An 18566-nucleotide genomic window follows, 5' to 3' on the forward strand; every position below is an offset into this window, starting at 1 on the left:
AATATCGAGAGTTGGTCTTAGACGAAAAGAGGTTTTATAATTTTTTTCGAATGAGTGTGCCCACTTTCGAAAGTTTATTGGTAGCCTTAGAGCCACATATACGGAAACAGTATACTAATATGAGAAATCCTATGGAGCCAATAGAAATGCTAGGAATCACTTTAAGGTAAGTAATAAAAAAAACTTTTATTATTTGCACTTCTTTATTATTAATTTTCAAATCAATGCCAGGGAAACATTATTACTTATAAACTTGTAAAATCAAACTCCGTCTGATCGCTTTCTTGAGACACTTGACTTGGAGATGGAATATAGTACTGTATTAAACGAACTTGTACTTTGATAATTTTTGGTTTGATACCCATGCGACGATGCTTCTTCATGCTGATAGGACGAAGATTGTGGATAAATTTGTCCATAACGCATATCTGTGATTATTTGCAATACTTTACTCTGAAACGTGAGAGTCTGAAGATCGGTAAAATCCTCTATAGATGGCAAAATAACTTTAAAAAAGTTCATATGGCGATTCTCTGGCTCTTTGAGAGCTTTTAGTGTTTCTTTTTCAAAATCATCCAATTGTTCTGCTTTTCGCTTCCGGTTGACAGGAACATAGCGAGACGATTCAGGTATTATATCATCATTAGTAGAAGTCATGCTCGCGTTAGATTCTTCGTGTACGTCTAAACTACCGTCCGTGGCGTTCTGTGACACTTGGTTAGAAATAATAGTTGATCATAGTAATGATATTTTGAAAGGTTTTTAGATGCCGAGCCGGATCTGGAAGCATCTTTCTTTTTTTTTTAAATATTTATAAAAGGAGTCTTTCACATTTCTCCACTTTTTCACTACTGAATTACCTGAAAATACAAATATTTTATCTTAATACATAAGTATAGTTTATTTTATTGTGTTATTTTTGTTACAGATACCTAGGAAGCGGAAATTCGATAAAAGATTTAGAATTCAAATTCAAACGTGGGAAATCTACAATTGCTTGTATGATATTGAGAGTATGTGAAGCTATATGGAAACATCTTCTTCGAGACCACATCCCTGAACTGACAACAGACCGTTTGCAAATGATTGCATCTGATTTTGACGTCAAAGCAAATTTTCCTCATTGTATAGGGGCAATCGATGGAAAACATATACGCCTATGTAATCCAGCTAATAGTGGCTCATTATTTTTTAATTACAAATCTTTTTTTTCTGTGGTGTTGCTAGCTGTAGTGGACTCGAACTACAAATTTACTTTTGTTGATATTGGCGCATACGGCAAAGAGTGCGATTCAACTGTTTTTCAAAATTCAAAACTATACCAGTTACTGATTAACGAGACCCTCTCATTGCCTACTCCCCAGCCACTATGTGGTTACAATAGACCAATACCATGGGTGTTAGTGGGTGACGAAGCTTTTGGATTGAGTAAACATGTTATGCGTCCATATGGTGGTAAAAATCTCAATGTATAACAAAAGATATTCAATTATCGTCTTAGCAGGGCAAGGAGATATGTTGAATGTGCTTTTGGAATCCTAGCAAATAAATGGCGCATTTTTCATAGACCGATAAATGTGTCCTATAATTTTGCAACTACCATTATAAAAGCCTGTTGTGTTCTTCACAATTTTGTGGCCGATCGGGACGGTCTTCGCCCAAGTGATAAATTAGCGATAATTTGTGATGAATTTCACTCGCTCCAACCTCAAAATGATGAATTGACAGCAGCAAATAGTATAAGAGAGGAATTAGCAAACTATTTTTTAAGCAGCTAAGGATCTTTGAATTGGCAATTAAAAAAAATTTAGTTATGTTACCTATATGAAGAAAAATAAGCACTCACCAATTTTGTTCTTTTCGTCAGGAGTGTATGAATCGTATTTAGTAAATAAATTTTTTGAAACATCTTCCCATGCTTTTGCTTTCAAATTTTTGTTTTTAAAATTGTCATGAGACTTGTCCCACAGTATTTCCCGTTCCTGTATCAACGAAATGAGGTAGTCCACGTCTATAGATTCCACATCGGTACTAATTTTTTTTATGATATACACGTAATTATCATCAACGAGCGTGCACTCTTGCCTATGCCGTACAAACAACTGAGCGGCGCCGCTGCGGCACCACACTGCTTGCACCCCTCCCCGCCTCGTCTGCCTCGCGCCGTTGTCCGGTGCGCCTGCGGTATGGCGCCGGAGCGGTGCCGGCCGTACCGTATGGCATACCATACATTTTTATATGTAGGAAAACGTTGCGGCACCGCTCAGGCGCCGCGCCGCATCGTGTGGCCACGCACTAAGTGAAAGGCGAATAAGAAGGTAGAATAGACTTGTCAGTAATTAATTACCATATTGGTCAGTGCATAAGTCAAATTGACAGTGCAAGAACTAATCGGTCAGTAAATAATGGGAAGCAAAAAAGTATTACTAATGTTTAAATCAATTTATTTTAATTAGGTGATTTTATAATTTAGTTCAGTTCAGTTTAATTTTATTTTATTTATGTACTATATATGTATACAATAAGTATGAGTTTTGATTTAAGACTTTACTAACAACACTCATAAAAATTTCGACTTTCCATACAAAATTTGTTGGTCACTAACGTTACTTTGTATGGGAAGTCAATATATGTGTAATAATATAGTAATTGATTAATTTTTTTTTTTTAGGTATGCAGCGTCTGGGTGTACATTTCAAGAACTTCATTACGTCTTTCGTGTCGGTGTGTCAACTATAAGCAACATTATTAAGGAAGTTACACGATGCATATGGAACAACTTGAATGACGAGTTTATGCGACTTCCTACAACAGTGACCGAATGGGAGCATATATTAAATGGATTCGACACAAAAGCAAATTTTCCCCACTGTTTAGGAGCAGTGGACGGTAAACACATCAGACTTCGAAAACCATCAAAAAGTGGCTCAATGTACCTAAATTACAAAGACTTTTTTTCCATCATATTATTAGCGATCGTAGACTCTGACTATCGTTTTCTATATGTTAGTATTGGGTCGTATGGAAAAGAATGCGATTCATCAATATTCAAGGAGTCGACATTTTGGAAAATGATGCTAGATGGCAGTTTACAAATACCAGAACCTTGCCCATTAATAACAGGCTCAGAAACGAGAGTTCCCTACGTCATAATCGGCGATGAAGGTTTCGGTTTACACGAAAATTTAATGATGCCATTTAGCGGGACGCATTTGTAAATAAGCGAATATATAACTATCGTTTGACCAGAGCTAGACGATACGTTGAATGTGCATTTGGTATTCTTGCTAATAAGTGGAGAGTATTCCACCGGCCTCTAGACGTCAACAAAACAACAGCTATATGGATAGTTAAGGCATGTACCGTTCTACACATCTTTGTAAGGGAAAAAGAGGGCTTAAAGGATGGCAACTCATCCGAATCTGAAGCATTTCATTTCAATAGGCCTACCTGATGATGAAACGCTACGAGGTGGTCAAACTGCAAATTCAGTTCGAACGGAATTCGAAAACTATTTCGTGTCCGAATCTGGGTCAGTTTCTTGGCAGAATGAAGCTATTTAAAATAAAAAACAATGTCTCCATTACAATATAAAATATAAAATAAATACTTACCAAATTCTTGTCTTTCTTTTTGTTCCATAGCTTCAAAATCCTCCTTTAGAATACCGCATATTTCGCGCCAAGCTGCGGCTTTTGCAATTTTATCTTTATAAATCTCCAGTGTTTTGTCCCAAAGAACTGGTCTACTTTCAACACAATTTATCAAAACTTCTTGCTCAACATATTTTTCAAACGCCTTGCTTGCCATGATTATGATAGCACTGGACACGTGCACTACTCTAGGAATGAAACCGGCAGATGGCGGCTGTGTAGCACATCGCACCCCGCGCACCCCCGTGCAAAGCCTCGTGCGGTTTCAATCCGATAAAACGGATTAGTATAGTATTACTGGATCCGGAATACTGTGTGAACTGGCTCATACAACTACATACGCTAATATATACGTTTAAACGGACCTGTAAAACGGATTGCTGCTTATTTTGTCGGATCGGTATTTTTTACTGGATCCGGAATACTGTATTCTGTATGAACTCGCTCATACAACTACATACGCTAATAACATATACGTTTAAACGGACCTGTAAAACGGATGTTCTATGTGTACGCGCCCTAACAAGGGAAATTTTGCGCTTCTTTCGTTGTGATTAGGTTCAACTTTTTTTTTAGTCTTTAAATGCCTTCGATGTCTACGCACTCGGCTCCATATCGGTTAAGAACGATTCCCCTTATAAAAGCAAGTCCAATAACAGTGAAAAACAAAAAACTTTAAAAAAAGAACGAGAAAAAACAATACTTTAATGAAAATATCCAAAAACTCAAACCGACCACACGCAAGCGCATTCCAAAGCAGAATGCCTCTCGCTCTGCTCCCTGCCCCGCTCCTCGTCGCAAAATGTGTCGAAACAGGTTTGTTACATCTGAATGACCGCGCCGCTCACCCCACCCCGTACCATAAAACGCGGTACGATGCGCATAACGATAAGTTTTGTATGAAAGTGATACGTGTCGTTTTCATTTTGAGGATAACATAAAATTTTATGGATTTCCGCCTGCCCTAGCAACGGGCATAGCGCAAAGCTTTTCCACGTATTCGAATACGACACGTTGATTGGGATATAACTGTAGCAACCACCCTTCTACGTATGATGTTAAACTATCTAAATCGTATTCAGTACGTTCCCTATCCACCTATAAATTAACTCGGTTAACCTTGTTCTATTAACAAAGTTCCGTGTCTGCGTAGCATTCTATTTGGATGAGGCACTTGTTAAACGCGTTTTCTTCGTCATCTGGCACCCTGTAAAGGAAATCTTCGGCCAATTGCCGTTTATACGTGTTCCACAGTGACGCCACTTAGGCATCATTAACAGCCAGCGTTACAAAAAAGCTTCGTGGTCCGGTTAAAAAAGTAGAAGCTTCTTCCATAGCTCGTTCATATTCGACTGCATCGTCAGCGAGTCCTACGAATTTGGCAGCTTCTTGAAAAGTTGTGCGATTTGTAGTAAATTCGCGAAATTATAAAAAAAGTCTTAAGAAGAACTGTTCACCTCTGTTCGGCTCGACCCAAAATAGACGAGCGACGAGCTCACCCCGCATTCTCCGTGTAAGAAATTTGCCGTTTTGCATTTGTACCGCCTAACGTTTTTAAACATAGATCTTTCGCATGAATGTTATAAGTTTCGAAAAAGTGTAAGTAGGATACCCGATCAAACTCCTCAGTTAAAGGCCTACTGAAATAGTCTAAAAGATCCGAACTCACATTATTAACTGCTTCGTTCGCGTGGCCAGGCTTAAAAAAATCTGAATTTTTATCGGGCAAATGTGCTGCTAACATTTTTACCGCAGGGTTCCTAGCTACAATATCAAATTCGAAAACTCGCCACGCTGCTTCGCTAGAACTAATATATCGCTTAGTAACATATTGTTCGATTTCATCCTCACGATGTTCTTCATCAACAACGGCAAATACGGGCTTCATCAAGTCCTTTTGTCATATATTTGAATAAATACTTATAGCACGCTGTGTGGACACTTCTAAATTTATGTGAGCATCATATTTTAGGGGAAGAGCAGGATTATAAGGAACAACCCATAAATCATTAACTATTACGTCTCTGCCGCGGTATTTAATAATCGCCTGATTTTTACTATTGCGACGGAAATGTATAAAACCTGTGTCACTGAAGGTGACTGTTGTGGTTTTGTTTTTTTTTTTTTTTTTTTTTTTGAAATATTTTAAACAAGTTTTTCTTTCCATTATTCCAACATGGCAGATTAGTTCAGCAAAGAGGGCCGCATGACCGTGTATCATATGATCCATGACAACTGTCTACAGGGTGGGCCAAGAATTCGTTAACATTTGAAAAAATCGAATAAAAAAAACCATTTGACATATTTTGAAAATTGTTTATTTACAAGAAAACTTATTAGTTGGAATTTATTTTTTAAAAATAATATCATCTAGATGACCACCGTTTCGATTTTTGCACTCTTCTAAGCGAGTACCGAAATTTTCGAACACTCGTCGGCAAAGAGACCGCGAGACCATACAGTTACCTTAGGAGAATGAAGTGGTCTCTCATGTTTAGCTTTAGGATTTTCGCTGCTCCAATATCTGCAATTCTGTTTGTTCACGTGTCCATTGAGGTGGAAATGGGCTTCGTCAGAAAATAAGAGGTTATCAAAATTACTGAATCGATCTAACATTGTTTCGGCATACGACTTGCGCAAATGTAAATCGTTAGGTTTTAGTTCTTGCACTATCTGGATCTTATATGGATGTAATTTCAAATCTAATTTCAAAATACGGCGTAATGATGTGCGGGATAATCCTAATTCAGCCGAACGTTTGCGCGTCGATAAATCTGGATCACGTTGAACAGAAGCAGAAACTTGCTGCACGTTCTCTTCGCTCCGAGAAGTCCGTGGGCCGCCGGTTTGCTTCACATTTAGTGTAGATCCCGTCTCTTCGAACTTCTTCACCCATTTCTTTATTAGAGGAGAACTCGGACACTGACTTAAGTCGTGTAAATCATATTGAACGCGAAATAAGCGTCTCACTGTAATGAGCGAACTATTGTTTAAATAAAATTGTTTCACACAGTAAGCGCGCTGCGGCCCCGTGAAGCGATCCATTGCGACTAAATTTCCGAGAAACGAGCTAGTGGCAAAACCCCTCCCCGCGCTCGGCACGGCGTGGGTAAACGCGGTATGTCAGATTTAAATGTTAACGAATTCTTGGCCCACCCTGAATTATAAAGTTTGGATCTGGTATGGTAGCACGAACAAACTTATCAATATCCAGACTTCCTACTGGTCCACCACCTTTTACTCTGAAGGCAATATGCGCGTGTGGTAGTCCTCTTTCTTAGAACTCTATAACATGCATTATATAAACATTTTTCCCGAATCATTTACCCGATTTTAAATATTTTAATAACTCTCCGAGTTTTAAAACGAAAACTTGAGCACATGTAAGGGGGTCTTTTGATCGACCTGATAATGTTGAATTTTTTATTTCAGGCCAGTTGGGGTTACAAGTTGAAGTTACAAAAATGATGGTGGACCTAACCTGTTTACTATTGCTATAGCATCGAGGTATTTTTTTCATGTACCGCGGACTCCCTGTGAATGAGCTAGGTAAATAAATTTTACCAGGTTCTACTCCACCTTCTAAAATAAACTCGTAACTCACTCTCACTCACACTCCAAGAGTTAACTTAATTAACTCTTGGAGTGGAGCTACTCTTAGTCTGTTTTGTTTGCCTTTTTTTTTTAAACCGCAGGCGTTCTTCTAAAACTCTACAAAACATATCGACTGGTTAGTCGTTACTCTTCAGATAAACGACCAAATACGCTAAATAGCGAAAAATAAATAGTATATAAAAAAATAAAAAAGCCACAAAATAATATCATAGATATTTCCGAATGGATGCAACGTGCAGATTAAAGTAAATTTGTTAAAGTAGGTATAAAAAATTAAACTAAAAATGTATTTATACAATTTTATATTTATTCATTGGCTCCATGATCAACCATAGTCAAAGTCTGATTCTAAATATTGAATGCCGGACATGGTTGAACTATGTTTGGAACTACCAGAGAGATCCAAAGAATTATCTTCTTCTGAACTTGATGTGTTCGAATCTGTTACATTTATGATAAATTCTTGCATATGTTCCATTAAACGGGTCCAATATTCCACCATTTTCATTTTCCCAATATTTTTGTTCTATATGAATCACATGATCTCACTCTTTTCGCCTATGTTCTGTGGTAATATTTCTGAAGCATTCATTTATAATTACTAATAGTTCTTTTGCTGATATGTTAACATTATTTGATGCTACTTATCTTTTTACTAAGCTCCATATCATCTCAATCATGCGATTGAATGCTCAAGTCGCAGTGACAAGGTGGTAACCTAAAAACAGTATGACCTTGCTCCTCAAGTAGTTGATCAATTTTAAATACTGGTTCTTCTTTGTTCCTTTTTACTAAACTTACAAGTTCAGCGTCAACTGGATATTATATTCCATTATCTTCCAACCATTTCTTCAAAGTCTCTTTCCTGTCATTGCTATTTGGAGGCTTATTTATGCGTGTACTATGGATGCATTATCTAGCACAATGACAGACGGTTGAGACAGGTTTGGGAAGAGTTTTTCTTTTGTCCACTTGGTAAAATTATTTCAATTCATGTCGTGGTGGTAATCCGCTGAAATACTTTTTAGTTTTATATGCAAGTAAACAATTTTCAATGAATCCTTCTCTGCTACCAGCATAAACTATAATATATCGTTCACCAAAAGAAATTGCTTTTGATACTCTAGGTTCATAAGGGAGCAGATGGTTTTTATAAAGTCATCGGGAACGTTATCACCAGCGAGACTAGTCAAATGACGAAGAAACTGCGAAGGCTTTCGGTCGCCCAGCTCTTCATGCATCAGGAGTTGCTTCAATTTCTTTTCTTCGATGCCGAGAGACGCTTGATGAGTTCCGCTTAAGCTTCTCATACTTTCCTGTCGCCGGTTGGAATAACGATTTTCAAGCTGCCCCAACACGTAGTAAAACTTTGCTGTATCCGCGGTAATGCCAGAAATCAAAAATTGACCTTCAACATTGGCAAACCAAATTTCGGGTTCTTCAGGCCAAAACGGAGGAATGCGAATACCGACTTTTTCGACAGTCGGCGGACAGTGGTCGCCGCCGGAAGCTTCGCCGCTTTGCGCTTCTTTATATTTCTCCATAACAATGTTCTATGACACTATGGGGTCACCAGTGTGGTAAAGTGTGCAATTTCGGTTTATACATGTAATTCCAATCTTACATATGTCAGAAGTAAAAAGTCATAGAAAAACAATATCGTATAAAAAAGTAAAAATATTCTTAATAAAAAGATTTTATACAAAAAAGGTTGTAAAAAGATTTGATATCATAAGTAACCTACAAACCGAACACAATTTCGAAAACCAATTCGATAATCATTGGTTTAGGCTTGTGCTGGATTCGAACCTGCGGCCTCAAAGTGAGAGACAAGCGTTCGACCAACTGGCCTACCACGGCTCTAAACTAAACGCGTATATCATACAAGTATTAATTTTAGAAGTTGTTTCTTGCGCAATAAATATTTTATATATCTGTATATGGACCCCAAATGACAAAAACATAACTTACAAAATTGCGCCGTGTATAACAATGCAGATGACATCTTCCAAGTAAAAGTAGAATATGAGTAAATTAGAAGAAAATATAACACCAACCTTCATTTTTTTTCTATTGTCCATTTTTTTGGGAACCACATGTTGGTCTATGAGTTTATGCAATAACCTCGACTCTGCGTGGTTACAGTCTCTTAAATACACGTCCACGATGTCTTGCCAAGTCGATGTTTCTCCTTCCAACTCAGTTTCTTTGTTTAGAAAATTATTTCTTAGGCCTTTTATTAAATGTGATGGGTCATATATGACGCTCAAATTTACACCACATAGTGCCACAGTTTCATCTGAAAAAAGGAAACTGGTTAAAAAATAAATATATAATTTTAGTTAGATATAAAATTGTTGCAGACTGGTAATAAAAATCTTTAACCTGTAGGTTGGTCAGCAAGGATTTGTTCTCGCCTTGTTTCTTCTTGCAATTCTTGCAGTGCTCTCCGGAAAGTTGGGCCCTGGTCGCAAATAGTGGCTACTGGAATAAGGCCGACTTCAACAGTGGCGGCTACTACATCTTTTAATTTTTTTTAAGCACGGCAGGATTAGTAATTAGTTCCTTTGCAGAAATAAAATGCAAAGGGTTGCTGCATATAGCTCTTCTTATCATAAATACTACTAGAGCTTGGTCTTCATGGACAAACCCATCTATGGGCCGAAACACATAAGTGCGTTGCGGCGCCGCGCCGCTAAAATCAGCTGTTTGCGTTGCGGTGTTGCGGCTTCGTGAAAAAGAGTAATTTATTGAGTGAATGTTTTCTATGGTACATCATTCTATTACGAATCGTAAACAAGGAATAAAACACTTAATTTCTTTCGGAAAAAACAGTTACATTTGCATAAAAGATGACCAAAGTGAACTTGTCTCAGATTTGAGACAGAGCAGTTGACGAGGGTGTATCATATCTGAGACTTCGCATACGAAAGGTTTAACAGTGGTACTAAAAACACCAAATATAATAAATGTGTTCCATCATTATACATCGTCTTTAGCTGCCTGGCCTGATAACATTTCTCCCCTGATGCGCAGATTATATTAAAATGGGTTTTTAATGGTATCCACTGCTTTATATTAGCGTCAACAGCAGCGTGACACGACAGCCATCTCGATGCTGCCTACTGAACCTGTTTTAGTGGTTTCTTGTTATTGTTGAGTTGTTCATATACCTGGTGGTGGTGTGATTTTCACTCGAAGTGGACTGTGTGAAAACCAGTTGCGAGTTTCTCTTAGCATGTATTCCAGCGATGACGGTAATTCCTCACACGCTTTAGCTGCGCAAAAACTGAGCGAGTGACATACGCATTTCAATAGCTGCAAAGAGTTTTACTTGCCACATAAATTAATGGCGCTATCTGTGCCAATTGCAATCAGATGTTGTAAATTCAAACCTATTTGACTAATGAATTCTTTGAAGGCAAAAACCAACTCAGCAGCCATAGCACGATCTACAGATTGGAAACCCAAAAAATCTACTGTGATATTTTTCTCACACACCATGTACGCCATATATTTTTCATTTGTCACATCAGTAGATTCATCGAGAATGATTGAGTTCGATCTATTACCGAATTCGCTAATAAGTTGTTGGCGTAGAGCTGGCTCGAACATATTTTTTATTATATATGAACACTTAGTTCTGTGTAACTGTATGGTTTCTAGAGAGCTGCCTTGAGCCATTTCTTTCAGCAGCTCTCCAAGGTGATCCACACAAGGAGTGACCTATGGGAAGCTATGAGGACAGACATTCTTATGTCGTTCTTTTTGTGAGATTTGTGTTCCTTAGCATATCCTAAAATACAAACTCTAATAGTGATCAAGCAAACCAAATGGTAATTTATTGATTTCGAGTATTAATAAATACGTACCAAATGATAGTAATTTAGTTTGTTCTTTTGCATTTAAAGTGTTCTCTTTTTGTGCGTGCACTTTAGATTTCGAATGTTTCTCCAAATCTGTTTTATGTACACGTAAAAGAGTTCTGCATAAATTGCAGTAAGCTTCGCCTTTGCCATTATTTACTAGATCCTCGGAAGCACGGCATAGCCAATCTAAAAAAAAAACATTTGATAAAAGATGCATATATCTGTAAATCATGAAAATAGAAGGTTAAACGAATGAAAATTATTACAGCGCACTGTGGAATATTTGGGTGTGTTTCGGATCAAAAATCTGTAACTCCGTCAATTTTAAAGATAGAGCGATGTAATTTTTCACTAATATAAAGGAATATATAAAAAATCATATAAGTAATGTTTTAGTGAATTGAAATTACGCGTAATTTTTTTTATTAAATAAAGAAAACTCACAATCGTTTAAAATGCTATATATTTATTGAAATTTATATTTTTAGTTATATTATCTTACCTGTGTTTCTTAACACTAATTACTCAATTAACATAACTTATCATATTAATGATAAAATAAAATAAAAAATGGTACAGTACCTATAGCTATACATTATGCTAAACATAGAAATTAATCAAAATTTTCTTAATATTATTAATTTAACTAGCTATGTAATAGGGTTTCTTGTTAGGTTCATTCCCATTTACACCTGGTGAGCTTCAGGATCTAAAATCAGTTCATTAGCCTTAAGAAGGTGTAAAGTATCTTCATCTAGCTCTTTTACGCTTTTTGTATATGTTTTTCTTATGCTAGATATATATGGATCTGAAGTATAAAGTAATGAATGGAACACATCTTCGTTTGTAGCTGAATAAAAATTTGAGAATAATTCTGCAAAAAGGGCATTTTTGCTCTTCTTTTTTTGACGAGTTTTCAGATTAGACATATTTTTTGCTATTTGCTTTTCTAACACATCGCCGAATAAAGCCATAAGACGCCTACCCGTGTAATTGGATCTTCAGCTAGTTTGGTCATTGCGGTTTTAGGAGAAAGCTGATCTTCTTTCTTTTGGTTTTTCGATCTCTGGCATCTTTTTTATATTTGCTAAGTTTTTGTTTCAGCTTTATAATTAACTTATCTTTATGTTTTATCTCCTGATTTATTTTAAAACGCTGCTTCTGTGAACGTTCTCGTGCTGATTTCAATCTTAGATTTGGCGTTGGCGACAATGGTTGACCATCATTTATCTCAAAATTTGCTTGCTGCGGTTGTTAATGATTACCGATCCCAAGATTCTTAGGTTCATCGTTCAAACTAGACGGGGTATTTTCTCTAACATAATCATTCATCATATTAATCATTAACTTTTTCTTTTTGTAGGATCTATCAGAGTATTCCCTCCAATTTTTACGAGCTTGCCTTTTTTCACGAGCCGACATTTCAAAAACTAGTTTTTTTTTTTCCTGACTATCAGTTTTTATACTTTTGCTTCCATTTTTCTTTTTCAGCCGCTAATCTCTGAGGATCGTTATTAATTTTTTCATATCTCAATTTTTCAGCAATCCTTTTTTTTCTAATATTTCTTCTTTGGTCTGTTTATTTTTTATTTTCCCATTTTTACTGTAAACAGAATATAGGTAAAATACAATGCAGTAATGAATTGAATTTAACTAATTAAGGATTTTGTTTACAGAATGGTAAGTCACAGAGCATAAGTTAACATAAAAGTCACAGAGACTGTAAGATAAGATCGACTAAATATGGTTTTATCCTCGGATTGTAAATCCGACTTTTTTTACTTAAAACTAATTACGAGAGCTGATCTAATTAATTACTTGTTATATTATTTATTCGTAGGTAGTTTAGTTTAATATTTATAGGTAAAAATTATAAATAGGTATTCATAATAACCACCAAAACTGTATTTGAGTATGATTTTCTCAGAATCCTGGATAATGCTCAGTTTCCTGGATCTTAATTGGACGGGATGCTGAGACCAGGTTCCTGAGAAATTCTATCTAATAATAAAAAAAAAAACAATTTATAACATTTAACAAAAATTAAGCTAAACTAAGCCTTTATATGCTAACAACTTACATATCAAAATGCTAAAATTACTTATTATTAATTCATTTTATCAAAAAAATACCTACCTAGTTGTGGAATAAGCGCTGCGCAGCGTGTTATGTGTAAAAAAATGGTATTTCGAAAATAATATGTACTTACTTATTTGATTTATTTAAATAAAAAGTAAAATATACAAAACAGTTACATAACAAAAATATTAGAAAAATATGAAAGAAAACAAATAAAATTATAATAAAACTAAAACAAATAAACAGAACTCAAAATAAAATAAATTATGTACAATTAACACTTAAACTAAACTATGATTTATGATTTTGTTCCATTTAACGGTTTTCTAGTAAAACAACGAAATTTGAAAAACACATTTTATTTATTAAGTTCATAAAACTGTTTAAAGTACAATAGATAAAAAAAAATAATTTTGAAAAAACAGTTACCATATTAACTATTTCTACTATATACATTAAATGTTTCCATAGCTTGTAGCACTCTGACATTAGTCAGAGACTTTATTTGCGATGGAATTTACTGTGTTGTGAATACACGAAAATGCGATTCCAACATATTTATGAAATAATCGCATGTTACATATAAATACAAGTACTGTAATTACACAATGTCTTTGAAATATTGTTAAATAATTTTTCAGTCTGTCCCAATATATCATCATAACTATCTAAAACATCACTCTTTTCTTGATTTTCACTTGTATTTGAAGCACCTAAATCCACTAGCTGATTTTAATTAACTTGGTGGCTTTCTCCGCGTTCCGATTTTGCACAAATGAAGATGACTGCTTCCATTTTCCGCATTTAACTTTAGATTTAATTATCTTCCTCTTCTTCTTATCACTTTTCAGCTTTTGACTCTTGTTATCATGAGCCGCCGATTTTGTGGTAGTCGCTTGTACAGGATACCTTTCATCGAAGTCAGCAAGCGGATCTTGCGCGTAGGGGTAGAATAAATCATCTTCGTTAACGTTTGTTAAATTATTCGACATGTTCTGAAACAATAAAACGTATCACATTAATTTATGTATAAAATAAAATACAAACATTTGATTTTATTTATAAAATAAACCACAGTACTTAGCAGGCACCGCTTTTAGTGCTACACCTTCGAAATTATGATGATGATTTTTAACCGTCAACGGTGTCTACGCCTTTCTCCACGAGTAACTCAAAAATGACAGATTAGACTATACCCTTCAACACATATAAAACAAAGTAATAGGTAGTTTATGCACACAATAACACAATAAACGGATATTACCTGTTTATACTTATTTAAGCTACAAGTTTCAACTTGTTCACCCAGCTCCTTTGACATCAGGTAACATGAGTACAGCGCGGATGCCAACACTCAACTTCTCACAAGAGTTTTTTCTTTGACCTTATCTCCATCTCGGCGAAGACGATGAATTTGTATATGATACTGTAAATTTTGGGACTTCATCCCCCACTATAAGAGTTTTAAAGAGTTTTAAGGATGATTCTTTCAGGGGTAATTGTTACATAGGTACTTTTACTTTTCGCTCTTAAAAACGAGCTTGCAATCTTCGAATAGATTATGAATCCGCTGCAGAAACGATTGCATTTTCTCCCACTGCGGAGTCCCCCGATCTAACTTCACTTTAAGAGTTACTTCAGCCTCTTTCCACCGCTGATCTGGTTTAGAGGCAACAGCTTTCTCGGTGTTATACACCCGGAACTCTATATAGTACTCGCCAGACTGGTTGACGAGCTCCCGGCGCACTCGACCGTTGGGGACGTGGCTGGTCAAATAAGTCTGCAACACTGCAGACTCCGATGTCCCCGAAGTTGCTCCCGTCTCAAACCCGAAGAGTCCTCCAGGGCCAGTACTGGCAACCGAAAAATACGAATAAGTAATAACTTATATAGGTTTAAAGGAATAGCTACATAATAATAGAACAAACGTCTCCATCACCTTATTTTGAATTCTGTTCATCATAATAATATGTTCGTAATGTGTGTAATGAATTATGGAGTGTAATAAAGATATCTACACAATTATTGAACCAGCTGTCCGCCCCGGCGTCGCACGGGTGCTCGAGTGGACAAAATACATATACGAGTAGCCTATGTTCATCGGAGATAATGTAAGATTCTAATGGTGAAAGAATTTTGCAAATTGATCCAGTAGTTTCGGAGTATATTCGATTCAAACACACAATTTGACAATCAAATCTTTCCTCTTTATAAAATTAATAATGTAGACAAAATATGTAGAAAATAAGGTTTTGTTACATACCTCGATGAATACGTTGCGGTCGCGCCTGCCTCGTCGTTGGCGGTCGACCGCGATTTCTTTTTAGAACTGTAACAATAATGTTTATATTGAAACGATGCAAGTGTTGCCGCCGTGCGCTACGATTTCCAATGAGAACGCTCATTATACCCTTTACATTGTTTTTTTTATATTACTTTTGTTACTATTAATGAATAAACATAACATATAATTATGCATGTATCTCAAAAGGGTAGAGATAGGGGAAATGTAAGTTGTATTTGCAAATAGCGTAAAATTATCTTGAATAAAATAAAAGTAAAGTGATATATATTAAAGTACCTATTTTATGTTCCACTGATGGGCACGACTGTCTCACTACTCTCAAAAGCACACAAGATTAAAGATAATTATGTTAATCTTACCTAGTAGGCGTTGGGGTCGACTCTGCCGGCTTCCTCTTGCTCGCAGGCTTCTTTTTCAACACCTTCGGCGCAGGCGGCAGCGGCAGTTGGGAGTCCGAACCGGATGAATATTCGTAATCAGACCTGGAAATTAAGAAATCGGTTAGGTATATGTTATTTAAAATGTTGTGTAAATTTATTATGTAAAAAACTCCAACACAATACATAAACTAAAAGTAAATGTAAATACTTACTAATAGGGAATCCAATCCCGCACGAATATCGTGATCCCGCGGATCCGCGGGATCGAGGCTATTGATCCGCGGGACTGGAAAAAATACATACTTTTCGTCTTAATCTGCTACGTTTATGAATTTAGAAAGTGTTTAAAGACAATTAAGTTAAATCTTTATTCAAATTTAAATAAAAAAGTACAGTAGTAGTTAAGTAAACATACAGTTTAACAGCAAAAATATTCCAAACAGTTAATATCATCGAATTTGAAAGATTAAACTTTAAATATCCTCTTTATTTAGGACATTTTTGAAAGTATTTACGAAGAAAATAAAAGTCGACCTTCATTATTTTCAGTGACCAACTAGAAACAGTTGAAAATAACAGTATGCCGTACAATGCAAAATGTTTGAACATTTTTTATATTATATTTTGGTTAACCCGGCGATAATTCTTTAGCTTTGAAATGCAAGCTTTTTAGAGTCATTCCTATCGTTAAATTATACGAAAAGAAGAAAAAACAAGATAGAATGAATATAAATAATAATTTAAAATTCGCAATTTACAAAAATATCAGCACATGGTTTAACCGATTAAAAAAGAAACCCAATAAGCTTAATAACAGAGATAAACTGTTCAGTCTTTTCAAGAAATGCCACCCCAGCTTAAAAGTTCTGATATAATAAGTTCGAGAAAGGTTGGTCATTTTCGATTCGGTGCCTGGTTTAGAACTTTTATGTCACGTTTTTCGCGAACGCAACCTAAGGCTACATACAATTGGCCGCGACTAAACATACTAGATCCAAGATCGGTCCCAGCACGACTAATCGTTTGACCCTGGCTCTTGTGAATTGTCATTGCATAACACACCCGGCAACGGGAATTGACGGCGACAAAATAAGAAAAGGTGTAATAAAAACTTCCCCAGCACGATCGATAGCGGTGGCACGAAGGAAATTGAGCCGACAAGGAGCAGCTACTAGTAAATAAGCTGCATCAATGAGCTGCAAGCTGGTACAGCATCAGGAAAGCAGCGCAAGAGACGCCGTACAAAATATTAAACACCTTCATAAAACACCCGTACAGTACACCATCATAAAATGCAGGTACAGGGGTAAATCAAACCTCTAGGGGCGAAGGCACAACCTAACCAACTTTTTTAAAATTATATAAAATACTCACCTGTCGGAGGTCGAGAAGCCACGTATGCAACCAACGTATGATGACGTCGATGCCACGACGTGATACAAAATGGCGGACCAACGTGTCCACGCCACGGACACCAAAACCATACCAGAAAAAAAATCTTTGAAAATTTGGCGGCGCGTGCGATGGAGTTACGGGCCACTGGTCACACGCTAATAAACCGTCTAAAAAGACAATAAAAACATACATCGACACTGATAACTAAGATTTAAATGCTATGGTCACTGGTTCGTTAAATGTTTCTTATTATCAATCAATTAATTATATTTTTTATTCCCAGTATATTTAAAAACATTCGCGACGGGTTTTTGTACAAGCTGATTACGTATTGCATAATGAACGTTGCACTCGGACGGCAGTGGCGGTTGAAACGTTTTACTCCGGCCAAACCAGCTTGGGTTCTTTCGTTCAAATCCGCACGCACACTAACTTGAAACACATTCTGACACATTCTAACATAAGTATTATTGTATTTCTTTCATGTATTTGTGGGAGACACGGCTTCCGTAACTCATAATATGATTTATTATGTCCGTGTTTTATAATACATATTTGTTTTATATTTGTTACTTTATAATAATCGTTTTTGAAGATTCGGGACTAAAATATACTTGACAAGCGTTGTCGCTTAAAATTTTGTCTGTGGCATAAAAATGTAATACTTCTCCTGGTAGTTTGTCTAAAATAACGGCATTAATTTCTCTAACTGCATCGTTGCGGATGCATAGAATCACTCTGAAAAAGCATACGCCTGGCTCAGTAAAACAAACTTTCTTGGAATAATATGAAATCAATTTAAGTCTTCTAATTCAGTAACGTAATCAATGGAATCAAGTTGGACTAATTGCAAATCATTATTATTTCTTTGTAATCTAAGAGTAGGTAATGAATTTGAACCCAGTTTTAAAAGAAATTCTGCATACTGTGCGTCATCTTTACATTTCTGTGAAGTTACGAAACAATTTTTTTTTTCAATTGTTTTCAAATAGGTGAAGTTTTTAGTGACGCGTTTAATATATCAAAATTCCTTCGTGCTTCTGGGACTACTGGAGGAATTTGACGAAAATCTCCTGCAAAAATAATTATTTTAGAACCAAAAATTTTGTCTGACCTCATCAAGTCTTACAATGATCTATTTAATAAATTTATAAGGTATTTATGAGGCATTGGCGGTTCATCAAACACAATGAGATTAGAATTATAAATCAATTCAGCTCTTTGAGTACCATATGAGATGTTCCAGTATCTGCTATCATCTAATAGATAA

General features: G+C 35.9%; 1 protein-coding gene and 1 pseudogene across 1 annotated transcript; both read right to left on the minus strand.

Annotated features, from left to right (window-relative positions):
- Window positions 1-204: 204 nt before the first annotated feature.
- Window positions 205-2228, minus strand: LOC126376835 (uncharacterized; annotated as a pseudogene).
- Window positions 2229-6056: 3828 nt separating this feature from the next.
- LOC126376836 (uncharacterized) lies at window positions 6057-6698 on the minus strand. The gene has a single exon (XM_050024386.1). The coding sequence runs from the start codon at window positions 6696-6698 to the stop codon at window positions 6057-6059; it is 642 nt and encodes a 213-aa protein (XP_049880343.1).
- Between the last annotated feature and the right edge of the window lie 11868 nt (window positions 6699-18566).

This window comes from Pectinophora gossypiella, chromosome 21 (genome assembly GCF_024362695.1).
Source record: "Pectinophora gossypiella chromosome 21, ilPecGoss1.1, whole genome shotgun sequence".
Taxonomy (NCBI): Eukaryota; Metazoa; Arthropoda; class Insecta; order Lepidoptera; family Gelechiidae; genus Pectinophora; species Pectinophora gossypiella.